This window comes from Tachysurus fulvidraco, chromosome 22 (assembly GCF_022655615.1).
Source record: "Tachysurus fulvidraco isolate hzauxx_2018 chromosome 22, HZAU_PFXX_2.0, whole genome shotgun sequence".
Taxonomy (NCBI): domain Eukaryota; kingdom Metazoa; phylum Chordata; class Actinopteri; order Siluriformes; family Bagridae; genus Tachysurus; species Tachysurus fulvidraco.
Window position 1 is genome coordinate 7,688,964 of NC_062539.1, and position 15,551 is coordinate 7,704,514.

General features: G+C 36.1%; 1 protein-coding gene across 7 annotated transcripts in view; it reads right to left on the bottom strand.

The window, feature by feature from the left end:
* Positions 1 to 15,551, bottom strand: part of LOC113636953 (semaphorin-4E-like) — a 34,905-nt gene that overhangs the window by 1,718 nt on the left and 17,636 nt on the right. Inside the window, exons 1-13 of one of the 7 annotated variants that reach the window (XM_047806481.1) lie at positions 12,435 to 12,450; positions 9,540 to 9,703; positions 8,928 to 9,073; positions 8,477 to 8,536; positions 6,994 to 7,092; positions 6,419 to 6,518; positions 6,013 to 6,123; positions 5,708 to 5,859; positions 5,167 to 5,339; positions 3,785 to 3,956; positions 3,240 to 3,459; positions 3,053 to 3,168; positions 1,339 to 1,508 (exon numbers count right to left, since the gene is read on the bottom strand). The exons of 1 other annotated variant lie outside the window; for it this stretch is intronic. In XM_047806481.1, the coding sequence (XP_047662437.1) occupies positions 1,339 to 1,508; positions 3,053 to 3,168; positions 3,240 to 3,459; positions 3,785 to 3,956; positions 5,167 to 5,339; positions 5,708 to 5,859; positions 6,013 to 6,123; positions 6,419 to 6,518; positions 6,994 to 7,092; positions 8,477 to 8,536; positions 8,928 to 9,073; positions 9,540 to 9,639 (1,619 nt within the window). In that variant the 5' untranslated portion in view covers positions 9,640 to 9,703; positions 12,435 to 12,450. Of the gene's footprint in view, positions 1 to 1,338; positions 1,509 to 3,052; positions 3,169 to 3,239; positions 3,460 to 3,784; positions 3,957 to 5,166; positions 5,340 to 5,707; positions 5,860 to 6,012; positions 6,124 to 6,418; positions 6,519 to 6,993; positions 7,093 to 8,476; positions 8,537 to 8,927; positions 9,074 to 9,539; positions 9,704 to 12,434; positions 12,451 to 15,551 lie in introns of those variants that run through there. 5 more of the 7 variants (XM_047806480.1, XM_047806482.1, XM_047806479.1 and 2 more) reach the window with 5 other exon arrangements.

Sequence of the window (15,551 nt, forward strand, 5' to 3'; positions counted from 1 at the left end):
ATTAAATTTAAAACAGTTTAAATGTATTAAACTGTTAAATGTTTTTTTAGTATGCTATTTATTTATTTCCATTGGTGTAATGTCTGTAAAATTGTAAAATTCATTAGTTTTGTTAAGGTTGAACTGGAGTACTCTCAAAAAGTCACTTAAAAATCAGCTTACACTGCTGGGACCAGCTCTACAGATATTGCTAGGTTTTTGTTGAAGGACAACACATCTGATTTGTTACAAGCATTAGTAATAAAATAACATAAAAATACACCAATCAAATTTTGACATTTATTGACAGCACATCCTCTGGGTCTAGCTACGTGCCCAGCGCCATTTTAAAGATTGCAATTATGAGCGCTATGATTGCCTATCAGCTAGCATCCATCAACAAGTTATTTTGTTGGTCATGTTTACTTTTTAATATGAGTAAAGGGACATGGAATTATTCTGGCTTTGACAGTCTGAACAGCTTCACGAAGGCAGCTCTTAAACACCATGACTCCGAGCACCATATACTGTAAGTTGTGCATTTAAAAACTTTTAGCACAACTGGACAATAAAGGCTGTCTTCTTTGGTTTCTCTCTCCATTGAGAAAGAATTGCTCAATCAGCTGAAGCAAAAAGGACAACTCCTCGATGACGTTATTGAACGCTTTTTCAAAAAAGACAGACGCATGAATTTTATTTATAAGGTGATGGGTGAGTGCTTTACTATTTGACGAGTATTGTATCATGCAGATTGTGGCTCACATCTGATAATAGGCATTATTAATGACTTATGCACTTTGTTATTGAGTGGTTCGTGTTGCATTGATAGTAGCCTACTGTGGCATGTGGATGTGAATGTGACACTATGCACACAGTGTGCATAGGGGGATTACATTTATTGATACATGCAAGGAAATTTAGTCTGAATTCAACCCACCCTTACCTAGCATACTGTTTTAGGCTAATTGTTGATCAGCTGTCATGTTGCTGAGCGCCTGTATGTGCAGCCGAATATGCGCATTATTTGCATATGGCTGCGCTAGCTGTGACAGATGAGTATGTATGTGGTTTACATGCTTACTGAAGGCCCTGACTGAAACCCCATGGCACGCCAATGGTAAATAATACTGTAAAATGCTGATGAATGAATAGGTTAATGTGTTGTTATTTAATTGAAAAAAAAATCTAATAATTAATCAAAGTTAATAATTAAAAGTTATTAATAATTACTAAAAGATAAACTTCAGGTCACATCACACCTATTGTATTTTTGCCCGTTTGCCTACAACAGCACACCACATCTTGACTTGTTTCCTTACAACACTATATTACAGCAGCTGAGAAGTATATGCTGAGTACCTGTGTGTGTCTGGATGAATGTTTTTTATAGCAATGCAGCGGTCAGCGCTGAGGTCCCAGCCGCAGTAAGGGTCTCTGGCCAGCACACAGTCCATACAGGAAGCGTAATGGTCACATGTACTAAGTGGCATCTGCACCGTTGCTTCCTCTGAGCCTGCATACAGCTGACCCTGAAACAATATGTGCAGCAGTTATTAAAAAGATGGTCAAACTATAACAGAATCAAACTAAAACTGAATCACAAGTAGAAATAATTAAATAAATTAGATGGGTACTGGGATAGCCATGATAGGAAAGTTTTATTAGTGTGAATGATAAGGGGAAAAAATGTTAGATTTGCATGTTCCCTAAAATGTGTTAAAAGCAGTAGGAATATTTTATTTCTAAAATATTTTTTAAAATTATCAAAAAAATAAAAACAATTCACTCAAGTGAAAATGCATTTTATTAATTTCCCTAAGTAAATTGATAACTATTTTCCCCCTTAATAAATCAATTAATTAGTGTAAAATCACACAGAGCTAAAAAAAAAAAAAAACTTGCCTTGATTCTTAGACACAGCGGTCTCTGACTGATTTTCACTAATGTCATAAAAATGAGCAAGTATATAGACTGTCAAATTTTGCTTTAGTTTGTTGCTTGTGCCAGAAGCAGCTAAAGTCCATAATGTACCCATCAGCTCCATATACTCCATATACTACATACTATAATATAAAAAGAGCAGCTACAGTACACATTAGAGGCATTAGCAGCCTAGCTAATAACTTGCAAACAACATATTACAAAGCAAATATTTGTCTTAGCTCTTGAAGTTGAAGGGAAATCTTCAACTTCAAGAGCTAAGACAAATATTTGCTAACTGAATTTAAATAAATTGGCTAAACATCAGCAGAATTTAAATAAATTGGCTAAACATCAGCATCAATAAATGGCTTTCCACATGCAAATATATTGCTGTTCAAATTTGCATTACATTGTTGAATGCTTCGAACGTGCCTTGCTGATCAGTCACAGCTGTTAGCTGGAAAAGTTACTGAAAAATAACTGAGTGAAAGAATGGTTATAATAATAATGGTTAAAACTGTTGGCTATCACACTGGGCAAAATAAAGTTCAGGCTTGTTTGGAAACAAGTCATATTTCTTAATCTCTTGGGAAACATAAAACTCACACAACAGTAGCAGTTAGGTGCAATGCAAAATGTTTGTTGGAATTAGCTTAGAGATAACTGCTAAACTAGCTTACCTATCATTAGAGGGATTTAAGGCTTTTTTTTTTGTTGTTTGTTTGTTTTAACAGGATTGCGGCAAGGTAAGTCCTACAGTAGTTGTTTACTTATATACAAGTAATATGAGCCACTTTCATTGCACAATACAAGCAGAAGGCACTCTGACAATATCTACAATATATATATATATATATATATATATATATATATATATATATATATATATATATATATATATATATATATATATATATATATATCTGCCACAATGAACGTTAAAACAGGATGAGAATTAAATCACTTTAAACATCATCTGGCCCCGAAACAAACCTTAGTCCACCATTCCCAGTTTGACCAGGGTTCACTTCTGGAACTGCACTCAAAGAAAAATAAATAAAAAATCTAATAAGATAAAACTAACCTATAAACATTTGGTGTAGCTTCAGGGAGGAAAGGAAATCTAATGTAAATGTGTTCTGAGGCTTACCAGGGAAATAGAGAGCCGCAATATCTTTACTGGGTCGGACTGCTTAAAGAGCTGCACCTCCTCTATTATCACCATCTTTCCGTCATAGTTGACTGCTTTCAGCACTGAACCGCTTGCTGTTACAAAGATTGTACAGTTGATTGAACACTATAACACATACATGCATAAGTCTGTATAAATTACGTACCTGTGCCAATAAACATGACCTGATGGCTGCTCCCATCCAGGGCAGTAGTGCTGGCCACCACTATACAAGTAAATGCAGCTCCTTTCTTCACCAGTAGGGGCTGCTCAGAAGGCTTCACTGCCTGATCCATCAGTGGGTTGTCTCGGATGAACATGAGGGTTTTATCAGGGAGGTCCAAAGACTTTGAAATCCCTTTCTCCCTTGTTTTACTGTTAATACACTACACACATGCACACATTGAGAGAGCAACACAAAGAAAATAATAACTACTGCATAGGTGGTGCATTTGGAGACAAAATATACAAATTAAAATGTCATTCCCCATGCACATCACTATGTGAGTTATTACTCAGGAAATGATAACAAGAGCATCAATAGTAACTGGGAACATAGTTTCTTGCACCTGGAACTACAGTCAAAAATTAATCAAGACCCTCTGAGTATTCAGCTGCAGTATAATGTTGTCTATTATATTCACTTATTCTTTCATCAGCTAACAAATAAAAATTATTGTTGTAAAATATGTTGGTAAATGTTGAACTCACAGCTCCGGGGCGAGGGTCAGGCAAAGGTCCGTAGTATGTCACCCATTTTCTAAGTGATGTATCATCGTGTAGCGTTTTGAATTTGCCTTTAGAGAAGACTTCCCTAATGTCCTGTATCCTGTAAGCGCACACTGCTGAGTACTCCGACATGTCCTTTTTAGTAAGTTCACAGCTATGAAACGAGCATCATAAGTCGGTGGTTAATAAAACAATGTCTAATTAATGTTTGAATATACTATAATTATTATTATTTTTTACACATTTTTTTTTAAATGGATGTCACATCCTTACTCATATGAAAATAGGAAGAAAAAACAGGAAGAAGCATTAACTTGATTTACAGGATTTGACTTTCTTAGGTACTTTTTGAGTACACCTTATTGCATCATGTAACCTCCTAAAGTTAATTCATTTCATATAAGAGTAAAAACATTTTACTCAAAAATAAAGTAGTGTCTGTATGCATGATTAAATTTGACTGAGGTTTTCATATGAGTGTGTAGTGCTAAATAATAATTATCATATTATAATAATGCATATTATGAAGTTACTGGTATATGCAATATAAAGACCACAAAGTGGTGCAGCATTGCCATCTCATACTGCCAGGGTCCCCAGGTTGATCCTGTGCATTTGTGTGGAGATTCTCTCCATATGTTCTCTCTATGTGCCTGTTTCTATCCATAAACATGCAGCACTAGGATGAACAAATCAGACAAACAAATCATATGTAATGTCTGAATCAGATATAAAAGGCTAGTGCAATTTAAAATGCTTCATAATGAGAACATATTGCAAATACATCCATTGTTTATAGCGCTTACCCTACACAGGGTTGTGGGGAACCTGGAGCCAATCCATTTAGAGATACTATTTAGAGATGGGCAAAATTTAGAGATGCTATTCCTCAGCCTACAATGTTTTGGACTGCAGGAGGAAACGAGAGTACCTGGAGGATATCCCCAAAGCACAAGGAGAACAGGCAAATTCCCTTTACACAAGGCAGAGGAGAGAATCTTACCACAAACATTTGAGGTGTGAGGCAAGGGTGCTAACCACTAAACCACTGTGACAATCAAACTAATACCATAATGTGTAATTCTAATGGCAAACAATTATTGACTATAAATTCCAGTGAATTGTTAACGTAAAGCCTGTTATGTTTCCCATTTGACCTAACCATGTTGATATTCACATGCCTTTGAGCTGAGGCTAATCCAACAAAAATGGTAATGTTTAAGTCCTCTGCCTTAAGGTTTGACTGTATTGTTGGTCTGGTATTCAACCACAATCCTGATTACGTTCAAAATCACTTGTAAAAAAAATTCACTGCAGTTATTTAAACATATTCTGCTGGCATTTTTGAACTGAACATTACTCACCCCTGAGGAGTGAAGACACCGTAGAACATACAGGTTTTCCAGGTGTCTGGGCAGAAGAGGAACACATCCTGTATGAGAAGTGGTAGTCTGGTTTGAAGGACAGGACAGTCCAGGTGAGTCTTTAAAAATGACGTCCACTTCTTCTGCAATGTCCGCTGTCCTCCCACATCCCCCTAGCAAGGAGAGATCAGAGGGTATGAGCACAATGTTGCAAAGTTTTCTATTCATGTATAAAAGCATCGAAAGCAGGCTGGTAAAGCTTATAATATTTGATATATAATAGTTTCTCATCTTTATGATTAGTTAATCTTGTGCATTTCTTTAGTAAAATCTGGTTTGTTAAGTACTGATGTGGAAGTAGGACGCGTGTGCTTATATTTCCCCACCCAGATATTTTGTCGTCACCTGAGGTTCTTTGTTTGAACAAAGAAGTGGTGAGGACCACACAACTATTATTTAACCAGGTCCTGATGAATAAAACCATAGAAATGTAGAATGGTGTACTGTAATATCAGCAACATCCTTTTATAAGGAAGAGTACCTTACAAACACGGGCCACCCTTGACACCTCCATCTTACTGTAGGCATCGTACTCCACAGCTCTTTCATTAAAGAAAAGGTAAATCTTGTCATCATCCCCCTCTGGGTTGTCATCTCCCTCAGCTACATGCTTTATGCCAATGAAATTGGGCTCTGAAATAACAAAACTAATCAGTGACTCTCAACTACTCAATCACATGATCCAAGAATTAAAGAAAGGTATGAGATGTAAAGTTGACTTTTAAATTATATCCAATATAAGAAGACTCATCTTAGTCTCTTACTTAATAAAATTTACATTCTTACCATTAAGCCATGAAGTCTTGTATTCAGTTCTTATGGTGCCATTTAAGCTGCGCATCACAATTGGTTCAAAGCCCAGGAAATTATTATACGTAGCAGAGTACAGCTTTCCATCTAAACGACAATCAGCATTATATTATTAAAACATAATGATGGTATCATTGGGTTACTTTCCTTTAAAGCATTCAGAATATCATATGAGATATCATAAGTATCACCTGTGACTAAAGAATTGACCTTCACAAATAATATAATGCATGAACTAAACTGGAAATGAAAAAGAATAATAATAGTAAAAACTTTAAAACTTAAAGTGACATAGAACTTTTAATCAATCACTAACTACACATTGTTCGCTTTGTCTTTTACGTCATGGAGCAGTTTGCCTTAAGAGAGATGAAGCACCTACCGACAAATTCAGAGGCGCATCTCAGGAAAGGATCAAATGGACACTTTCCTTTCCCATCTTGTTGTTTACCTTCGAGAGTCAGCTTGCCGTCTTTATAAGACTGGAAGACAGAACACAGCTACATGAAATGTCTACATTGTGTGATATAATACAACAAAACATGCACACAGGCTGAAACTCATGTTAACAAATGTCTACAATATCATAGCAAGGACATTTTACAGTAAAATACAATACTTTGTCAGTCAGGTTTCATTTAAGTAATTTCTTGAATGCGAACACGTGTGGCAGTAATCAAGCCTGGGTGTGGCTAGAGAAATTGATCTCACGTATGATAAACCACAGTTATGTTTTAACAGCTTTTTCACTCAGGGCCATGTAGGTTTGCATTTCCCTTAGTATTAAAACATTAATTTAAAAACTGCATGTTATGTTTACTTGTGTTATCTTTGACTAATATTTACATTTGTTTAATGATCTGAAACATTAAAGTGTGACAAACATGCAAAAAAATAAAATCCAGAAAGGGGCCAACACTTTTTCACACCACTGTATGTGGAGGAATTTTTACTCACCATAATATCACAGGTTGGATTAAAAGCGTTGGTACCACAAACAAACATGGTGTCGTTCGACATTTTATGAAGGATCCGGATGTAGTTATGACAATCAGTCTGGAAAGGAAAATTACAGGAAATACAAAGTCCAAAGAAATTATTAGGAAGTCAATCAGAAAGAGACAGAAAAAAAAGATCCGTTAACAGAACAAAACAAGACAGAAGAATAATGGGGAATAATTTCATAGGCTAGGTGAGGACTCAGAGAGGATGAGTTAAGGAGATAAGATAAGGGCTTTGTATAATAGCATACCTGTTCCTAATCATATGATATATTTAAAACACAAAACTGTTGAATCTAATCTAATTAGGGTTTGAAAGTTAGACACGGTTTCGGGGTATAACATCTAATTCTTAATATTCTCAAAACTCAGACAATGTCTAGTTCTTTACTGTATTAGGAAATAATTCGTTTTTTTAACCCTTATTTGAGAATTTACATATTTACATATAAAGACAAAGATATACATATACATTTCTGTGGATGTTTTGGAAATCCTGTTTTTACTCTTTAGACTACTGAAATTAGTGTCTTATTTGTACACCAGTCATAAGTATGTAGTCTTCATCTTATTATGATTATTAATAATAATGTATCAAGTTTAAACTTTCATCATATTTACAGTGTGTGTAAGAAGACTATTCAGTAATCTGAGGATGATGTTACAATTTGGGAGTAGTGATATCATTTCGACAGCTGTTGTCTGATTATGGCCCAAAGTGATTAGGTCCATTAACTTGTTTTAATGTTGCTGCAATTTTGTATATGAAGCTGTTGGATGGTAAATAAAAATATTGTTTTATTATTTTGTATATATTTTTGAAGTAGAGTACACTGTTAAGAGGCTTGTCCATGATTAGCCAAGATAAAGCTTCAACCTCATTCAAGGACCAAGCTGTATTGTAACCCAAATGAGTTGTCTAGTGTGCAATAATCACAGTGTAGTGATCAAACCTCTGGCTGGATTTTACAGATACAGTAGAGGTAAAAGTTTCAGTTAATGTTTGCATCAAAAATAAAGAAAATGTATGATCTCTGTGATCAGAGAGCTGGTCTGACAAACTGTCACTCAGCGGTACAGTTTTCTGTGTAAACTGTAAATTGTGGTCACCTAAAGCTCTTGAACTATTCCTTTTTTCCGCATTGTTTAGGTGCCACATTATTAGGTAACATCAATAATGTGCTGGTGTACAGATGTTCTTAATATAGTGGAAAGCAAGTTTATTTCTTCCATTCCTTTATTCATTCCTTCATCAGCATAAACCACTTCACAGTAGTCAAAGTGGTGGTGATGGTGGTGTGGTCTCTTGGGTTGTAGACGTATTTTAATTACTAGATGGGAAGCTTAGAGTATTTATGAAACTGCTGATCTCCTGTGAGTCACACACATAACAGTCTCTGGATTTTACACAGAACAGTCACACACAACACACCCCTCACCTGAGTTTTCCCTTTGAAAATACAAGTGCGCTGCATCTCTGAAGTCACCGCCCATTTAACCTACAAAAAAGAGAAGAGAAGAGAATATATAGAATGTAGAATTAAATAAGTACAGTGCAGGTGAAAATTTTTTACTAAAGCAAAGAATTTTAACATTTATTTTAACAATTATTACTATCTGAAATGTAAAAAATCTAATAACAGAATGAATGTTTGAAACTGGAATAAAAGTTAACATTAAAATAATATAAATAGATAAAATGTAAAAACGATAGAATATAAGCAAATGAACCCTAGTTATAAGTTATATTGAAACAAAAAAACAACCAAAAAAGTTGAGGCTGTGATAAATAAATAAATAAATCTATTATTATTATTATTATTATTATTATTATTATTATTATTATTATTATTATTATTATTATTATTCAAATGAAATCTTTTTCCTGACCATAGCCTTCTTGTGTGTGATGTTGTTGAGGTCCAAGGCAAAGATGGCCTCTCGAGCTCCCAGGATGAGCACACCCTCATCTTCCATCAGGAGCATGGTGGTGTAATTCCACACTCCCTCCTCTTGAAAGACATGTCCTCTGTTACCTAGCAACAGCAGAATAGGCTTTTAGTGTCCACTGTGTTGGAGTAGATATAAGACCTTTGGTGCTCATAATAAAGAAAAGTACAAAGAAGTGAAGTTGAAGAAAGACTTAAAACAACTGTAACTTTTGACCTCAGTAACTCAATAATGCTTTGTGTTATTTGTATCAATGCCCTAAAATGGTCTTTTTCTATTATTTTTTATGTATGTATTCATTTACATATTGTGTGGATCTTTTATATTAAGCTGTGAGCGATTTTGACAGAAGTAAGAATTTAAATCAGCACTTTTTAACCATTCAGCTGCAACAACACATCAACATGCTTTTAATACTGTATAATGCAAGGCTTATAACAGTAACATTAAACAGCAATGCTGTGGAGCCAAATCACAAACTATATATATTTAAGAAAAAAACTATTAAAAAAACAACAACATAAAATAAAGCAACAAAGACAGCTCACTTACTCAGAGTGACTGTTTTTCGTGGTGTGCTGTTCAATGGCCAAACCTGGCCCGAAGTCAATACAGCTGAAACCCAAAAAGACAGGACAAGGAAGAACAGCATGTCCTAAAGTTCTTGAAGTCTCTGCTACAGAGCAACGTCAGTCTCAGTTTCTCAAACAGTCACACTGTAAAATATTGAAAATATATTTTTTCAACATGAAGAAATTTTTTTTTAACATTTTACTCATAATAACAGATTATGTTTAGATTGCTGTACTTCAGAAGAGCAAAGTGAAATATGAGCTGGATTTTTAATTGAAATCTTTTAGTTTTCCATTACAATTACAATTACCTTGTAGAAATATTGAGAAATATCTGTCATTCACGCTGGAAAATTGTTCATTTAAAGATAATAATTTAATTAAGAACAGCATAGATCACACACTACAATATTATATAGAACAAAGTCACAGTTTCGTGTCTTAACATTACAGTAAAACAAAGAGTAAAACGTATGAAGACATTCATGAAAGACAAAAAAACACTTTATATCATATACCAGTTGTTCAAAAGAAGAACTGAATACAATTTAATAATATCAGAATCTCATTTCAAATGTCATGGATCGAATTGTCTTTTTTTTTTTTAGATCGATGCAGCACTAAGAATAACTGAAGCAAAACGCACATCCTTCCTCATAACAGTATCGACTGCCAATTATCCAGTGGAGTCGCAAATTTATCACATGCCTCATGTCATTAAACGCCTTTTCCATTAGTTTATTTTGTTCATATGCATATTTTGGATGAGCCACAACACAGAACAACACAGGGCATGTGCACCTCAAGCAGTGAAGTTTATATTTGAGAACTTATTGAACATAACAGAATTTCTGCATTAATTACACTTATAACACAGTGCTGTTACAGGCCTGAATGTGCTTGGTGTTGTTTATTGTCTATAACAGCAGCTACAGGGAAAACAATTGTTGATGATTTTATCAATTGTACAAACGTGCAAGTTTAAATATGTTATCATGTCTGTAGTAGACATTATAGTAGAAGTCACAGTGACCTTTATGGAAGATGCTCCACATGATTAAATACTCCTAACAATAATAAACAGATTTAAACATGTTCTTTTACAAAGTGTAATAGTTGATTGTGCTTTGTTAAAGACATGTATTTAATATTTAGGAAAATTCCCAGTGTTAGCAATTTTCTTTTTAATGATCAGATGTAAAGCTGTTGTTTTGTTGTTATCTACAACAAGATGCATTTTCCCCCCACTTAGTAACAGGAAGGTGAAGGAATGATAGTTATAAGGTAAGTGCTAAGTTTGACATGATGCCCGTGCTATAGTGTGAAACAAAAACAGCAGCGCGACAAATAAACTGCGTACCTGTGTACGTGTGTCTCTGTTGTTAAAGTTTATCGTTAATTTGATACTCATTTTAACAATCGGGAGTCATGTAAACATAATAATCTTGCAGTAAATAATTTCCATCCTATGGCATTGAGCAATGCTGCTCGGAGACCAGTAAGTATTGAGCTGAACGTGCGCAAGCGCACTTGGTAATAAAGCTCCTTCTGATCCTGAGTAAGTAGGACATACCGTATTGTTAGTTACTTGTGCTGGGTCCAGCATAAGTAAAAAAAGAACAGAATAAATGGTTTAAGTACAAAAATCTTTCTCATTAGTTTCTGTGTGAAAATTCTCGGTGCATTTTATAGAACAACACAGAAAATCGGAAAGAGAAAAAGCCGTTTTTTAAAGTAGTAATGAAACGTTTTGACCGGAAGAGGGCAGTGTATGACATCAGGCAGGGTTCTTGTAAAAATAACTCGACTGTTCGGGAATTCCAGAATCAGAATGAGGTTTATTTCCAGCTACTGTATTATCTACATGTACAGGAATTTGTCTTTGTGTGTTGGTGCATAGTAATAATAGAAAAGCATAAATATAGGAAACAAAGTCCATAAAAGTTGACAGAAACGGTGACATTACAGCTAAAATCTGAAAGGAAGTAAAGCCTGTGTTTATGCTATTAATAAAATGTAGCTTAATCCGAACAAAGAACAACCTTTTGTTTAATTAATTATTTATTGTTTAATTAAAAGCAGCATCTGTTCAAAATATTATGTTATGCACTTATCGCTCTAACTGCACCGAATGAGCTGATAAAGAACCATCCATTGGCCTTATCCCCGACTGAGGGATAGCTTTTTCGATCAGGCCATCAGACTAATTAACAGCCATAACTAACACAGCATACAGCATACTTCCACAATATTCAACAGTTCAACACTGGACTATACACACACACACGCACACTGCATTCGTACTGCATCAATACACACGGGACACAATACACAATTATGGTGCTGGTGGATGGCGGGCGGATGATTTATTTGAAGTAGCAGATTCCGGTGAGGTTTGAGCTGATCAGTGCATCTCTATTGTAGATCATCTAAATGATAGCAGATGACATTAAATATTGAATGTGTCAATAAATGCTTAAAGGTATGACACGATGCACTTTTATTAATAAATCATTCAAACCATTGGTGGTTTAAGAGGAATAAAACTCTTCAGGATGTTCAGTTATGAAAAACTAATCCACTTCACCAGCCCACTGTTGAATATTTTCTGTTACTTAAACCTAACACATTTAAAATCAATTACACATTTTTTTAGCCTAATAAATATTTGTAATACTCCAGATAATATAAATGTATTAGCAGGCCAGGAAAGTATAAGCCATACAGTGTATCAACTATATCGAGAAATATCTGGAGCACCAGATTGTACAGAAACACAGAGAACACTGTTCTGAACAGTAACTTACACATCAGACACTTCATCACTGCTATTATTTTGTACTAACACAAGTATAAGCTTTGAAGATGAACTTACCTGCTGCAGCTGCTGACAAAATGCTTCAAATGAAAATGTAATGGCTCTTTCACACAGAAACATATGGCAAAAGATTCCAGAACTTTCATGGCAGTTCCAGATTTAGAGTAGAAGCAGAGAATTTAGTGGAGCTGCAGCTTCATTCCAGAATCGCAATATGGTCATTATGGCTTTTGTGGAGAAAGAAAATCAATTAGCAGGGAAGGGTCTCTGCTTTAACAGTGTGCTGTAACAGAACGGATACTGGATCCCCTAAAGTTTGCCTACCGAGCAAACAGATCAGTGGACGACGCAGTCAACATTGGACTGCCCTACATTCTGCAACACCTTGATTGCCCAGGGACATATGCCCGGATTCTCTTTGTCGACTTATAATTCCAAAAATTCTCCACTCCAAACTCCTAAGACTCACTATACCCCCTTCCATCTGTCAGTGGATCACCAGCTTTCTGACAGGCAGGAAACAGTATTCAGACAATCAGCACTGGCGCTCCTTAGCGATATGTTCTCTCCCCACTGCTATTCTCCCTCGATATACCAATGACTGTACTTCAAGTTACCCAACTGTTAGGCTCCTGAAAATTGCAGATGATACTACGCTCATCTGTCTCATCCGAGATGGCATCGAGTCTGCATACCGACAGGAGGTGAAGCGGCTGGTGCTATGGTGCAGTCAGAACTGCCTAGAGCTAAACACCCTCAAAAATGTGGAGATGAGAGTGGATTTTAGAAAAGACCCCTCAACACTACTTCCCCTCACAATACCCAACAGCCCTGTGTCATTTGTGGAGTCCCTCAAGTTTCTGGGCACTACCATTTCCCAAGACCTGAAAAAGGAGTGCAACATAAACTCCATTATCAAAAAGGCCCAGCAGAGGATGTACTTTCTACATCAATTAAGGAATTATTGTCTGCCACAGGAGCTATTGATGCAGTTATACACTGCAGTTACTGAATCTGTCCTGTGCACATCCAATACCATTTGGTTTGGAGCAGCAAAAAAAAAAACAGGACAGGAACAGACAGCATCACACAGTAAAAACAGCAGAAAAAATAAATGGTGCCCCCCTGCCCACCCCCCCAAGACTTGTACCATTCAAGAACCAGAAACCAGGCAGGAAAAAATCACTGCTGTCCCTTCACACCCTGGACACAACCTCCACAATCATCCATATATGTTACACACACTACTGCTGCTTCTTATTGTACAAAAAGCATAATAGTGCACAATATTGTTATTTGCACTACCATGAACTTTTCACACTTTATGTACATAACTGATCTGATGTATATTCTGTATTTATATTTAAATCCTCATACTGTATATATTGTATCTCATCGTCTGTATTGTCTTATATAGTCTGTATTATCCTGTTTTATATTATAGTGTTATTTATGACTGTACTTTTGAGTCACAACCAGCTGGAACCAAATTCCTTGTGTGTCAACACACTTGGCCAATAAACCTGATTCTGATCAAATCAAATATTGAATCAATATAATTACATTTCTTAACTTGAATACGAGATCCATTATTATTATTGGGGTCAAGCCCCAAAGGGGCGTAGACACCTATTGTTATTGTCGGTTTTCTTCTTCTTCTTCTTCTTTCTTCTTCTTCTTCTTACAGTTTGCATACCGCAGCAACCGTTCCACAGATGATGCTTTCGCTTTCACCCTACACACTGCTCTCTCCCACCTGGAAAATAAGAACACCTATGTGAGAATGCTGTTTGTGGACTACAGCTCAGCATTTAACACAATAGTGCCTGCCACGCTTGTGGCGAAGCTCCAGACTCTGGGACTAAACAGATCTCTGTGCATCTGTATTCTGGACTTCCTGACAGGCAGAAGTCAGGTGATGTCGCGTGCGTCTTTTCTGGTCAGTCGACATGGAAACATGAAGCCCTGGCGTTTGGACCAGAGTGAAAACAAACGCCATATCACTATATACCACAAGTATGTGTGAAAACACTCACTGTGGCTTTTTAAATGAATTGTTATTCATTCCTAGATTTAGATCTGTTATTTCTCAGTTGTGTGTGTGTGTGTGTGTGTGTGTGTGTGTGTGTGTGTGTGTGTGTGTGTGTGTGTGTGTGTGTGTGTGTGTGTGTGTGTGTGTGTGTGTGTGTGTGTGTGTGTGTGTGTGCGCGCGTGTGCGTGTGCGTGTGCGTGTGCGTGTGCGTGCGCGTGCGCGTGCGCGTGTGTGTGTGTGTGTGGCCTGCCAGTGGGCAATGGACATACGACAGTTCCTTAAAAGAAAAAAGACAGATTCAGGTTAGAGACTAGGGACAGTCCATAATTATATTGTGAGAGGAATTTGTCATTTAATAAAAAGTTAAAAGCCCAATAATAAAGACATTTGAAATGACACGCCTCTGTGTGCCTTTTGATCATATCCTTAGATTCAGCACCCCTAAAAAGGAGCTCAGCACCCCTAAATCTCTGACCCTAGAATCACCCCTGGAGAAGAATGACATTCCAGATAAAGGGACTAAAGCATGTGTTTATTATTATGCTAATACCCTAAATGTAGCCTAAATCTGGACACAGAGCAACCTTTTGTTTTAGAAATAGATTAATAAATAATAAAATAAAATAAAATAAAATAAACTTTCGATTAAAAGCGGCATCTATCCAGAGTATTATGTTACGCGCTGATTGCTCTAACTCAGGGGTGTCAAACTCAAATTTACAGTGGGCCAAAATATAAAACTGAGATCGGGCCAAATTGAATATTTATTGAAAAATGAACTGCAACTGATATGTAATGTTCAACCTTTTTCATATGGAAACAAACTTTAGTTTTGCTTAAATACAGGATTTGGAACAACCAGAGCTTGATATTACAAACACATAAGAAAATAAATTCGAAATAAAAGACACATTTGGTTTTCATTTCACCAACTTTGACCATAGACTTTTTGACAAACTCTCCCTCATTAAAGGGCCGGCAGATTTTGCTGTCTCTGCTGCCACAATAAAGCTTTACAGCCTTTACAGCAGCTTCACTTTTTGAACATAGTCTGCCGGGAAACCAGACTAAACCCCTCTGCCTTCTGGAGCTTCTGCTTTACGCCCAGGTCCTTATACTTCTCATGGGGGGAAAGTCGTGAC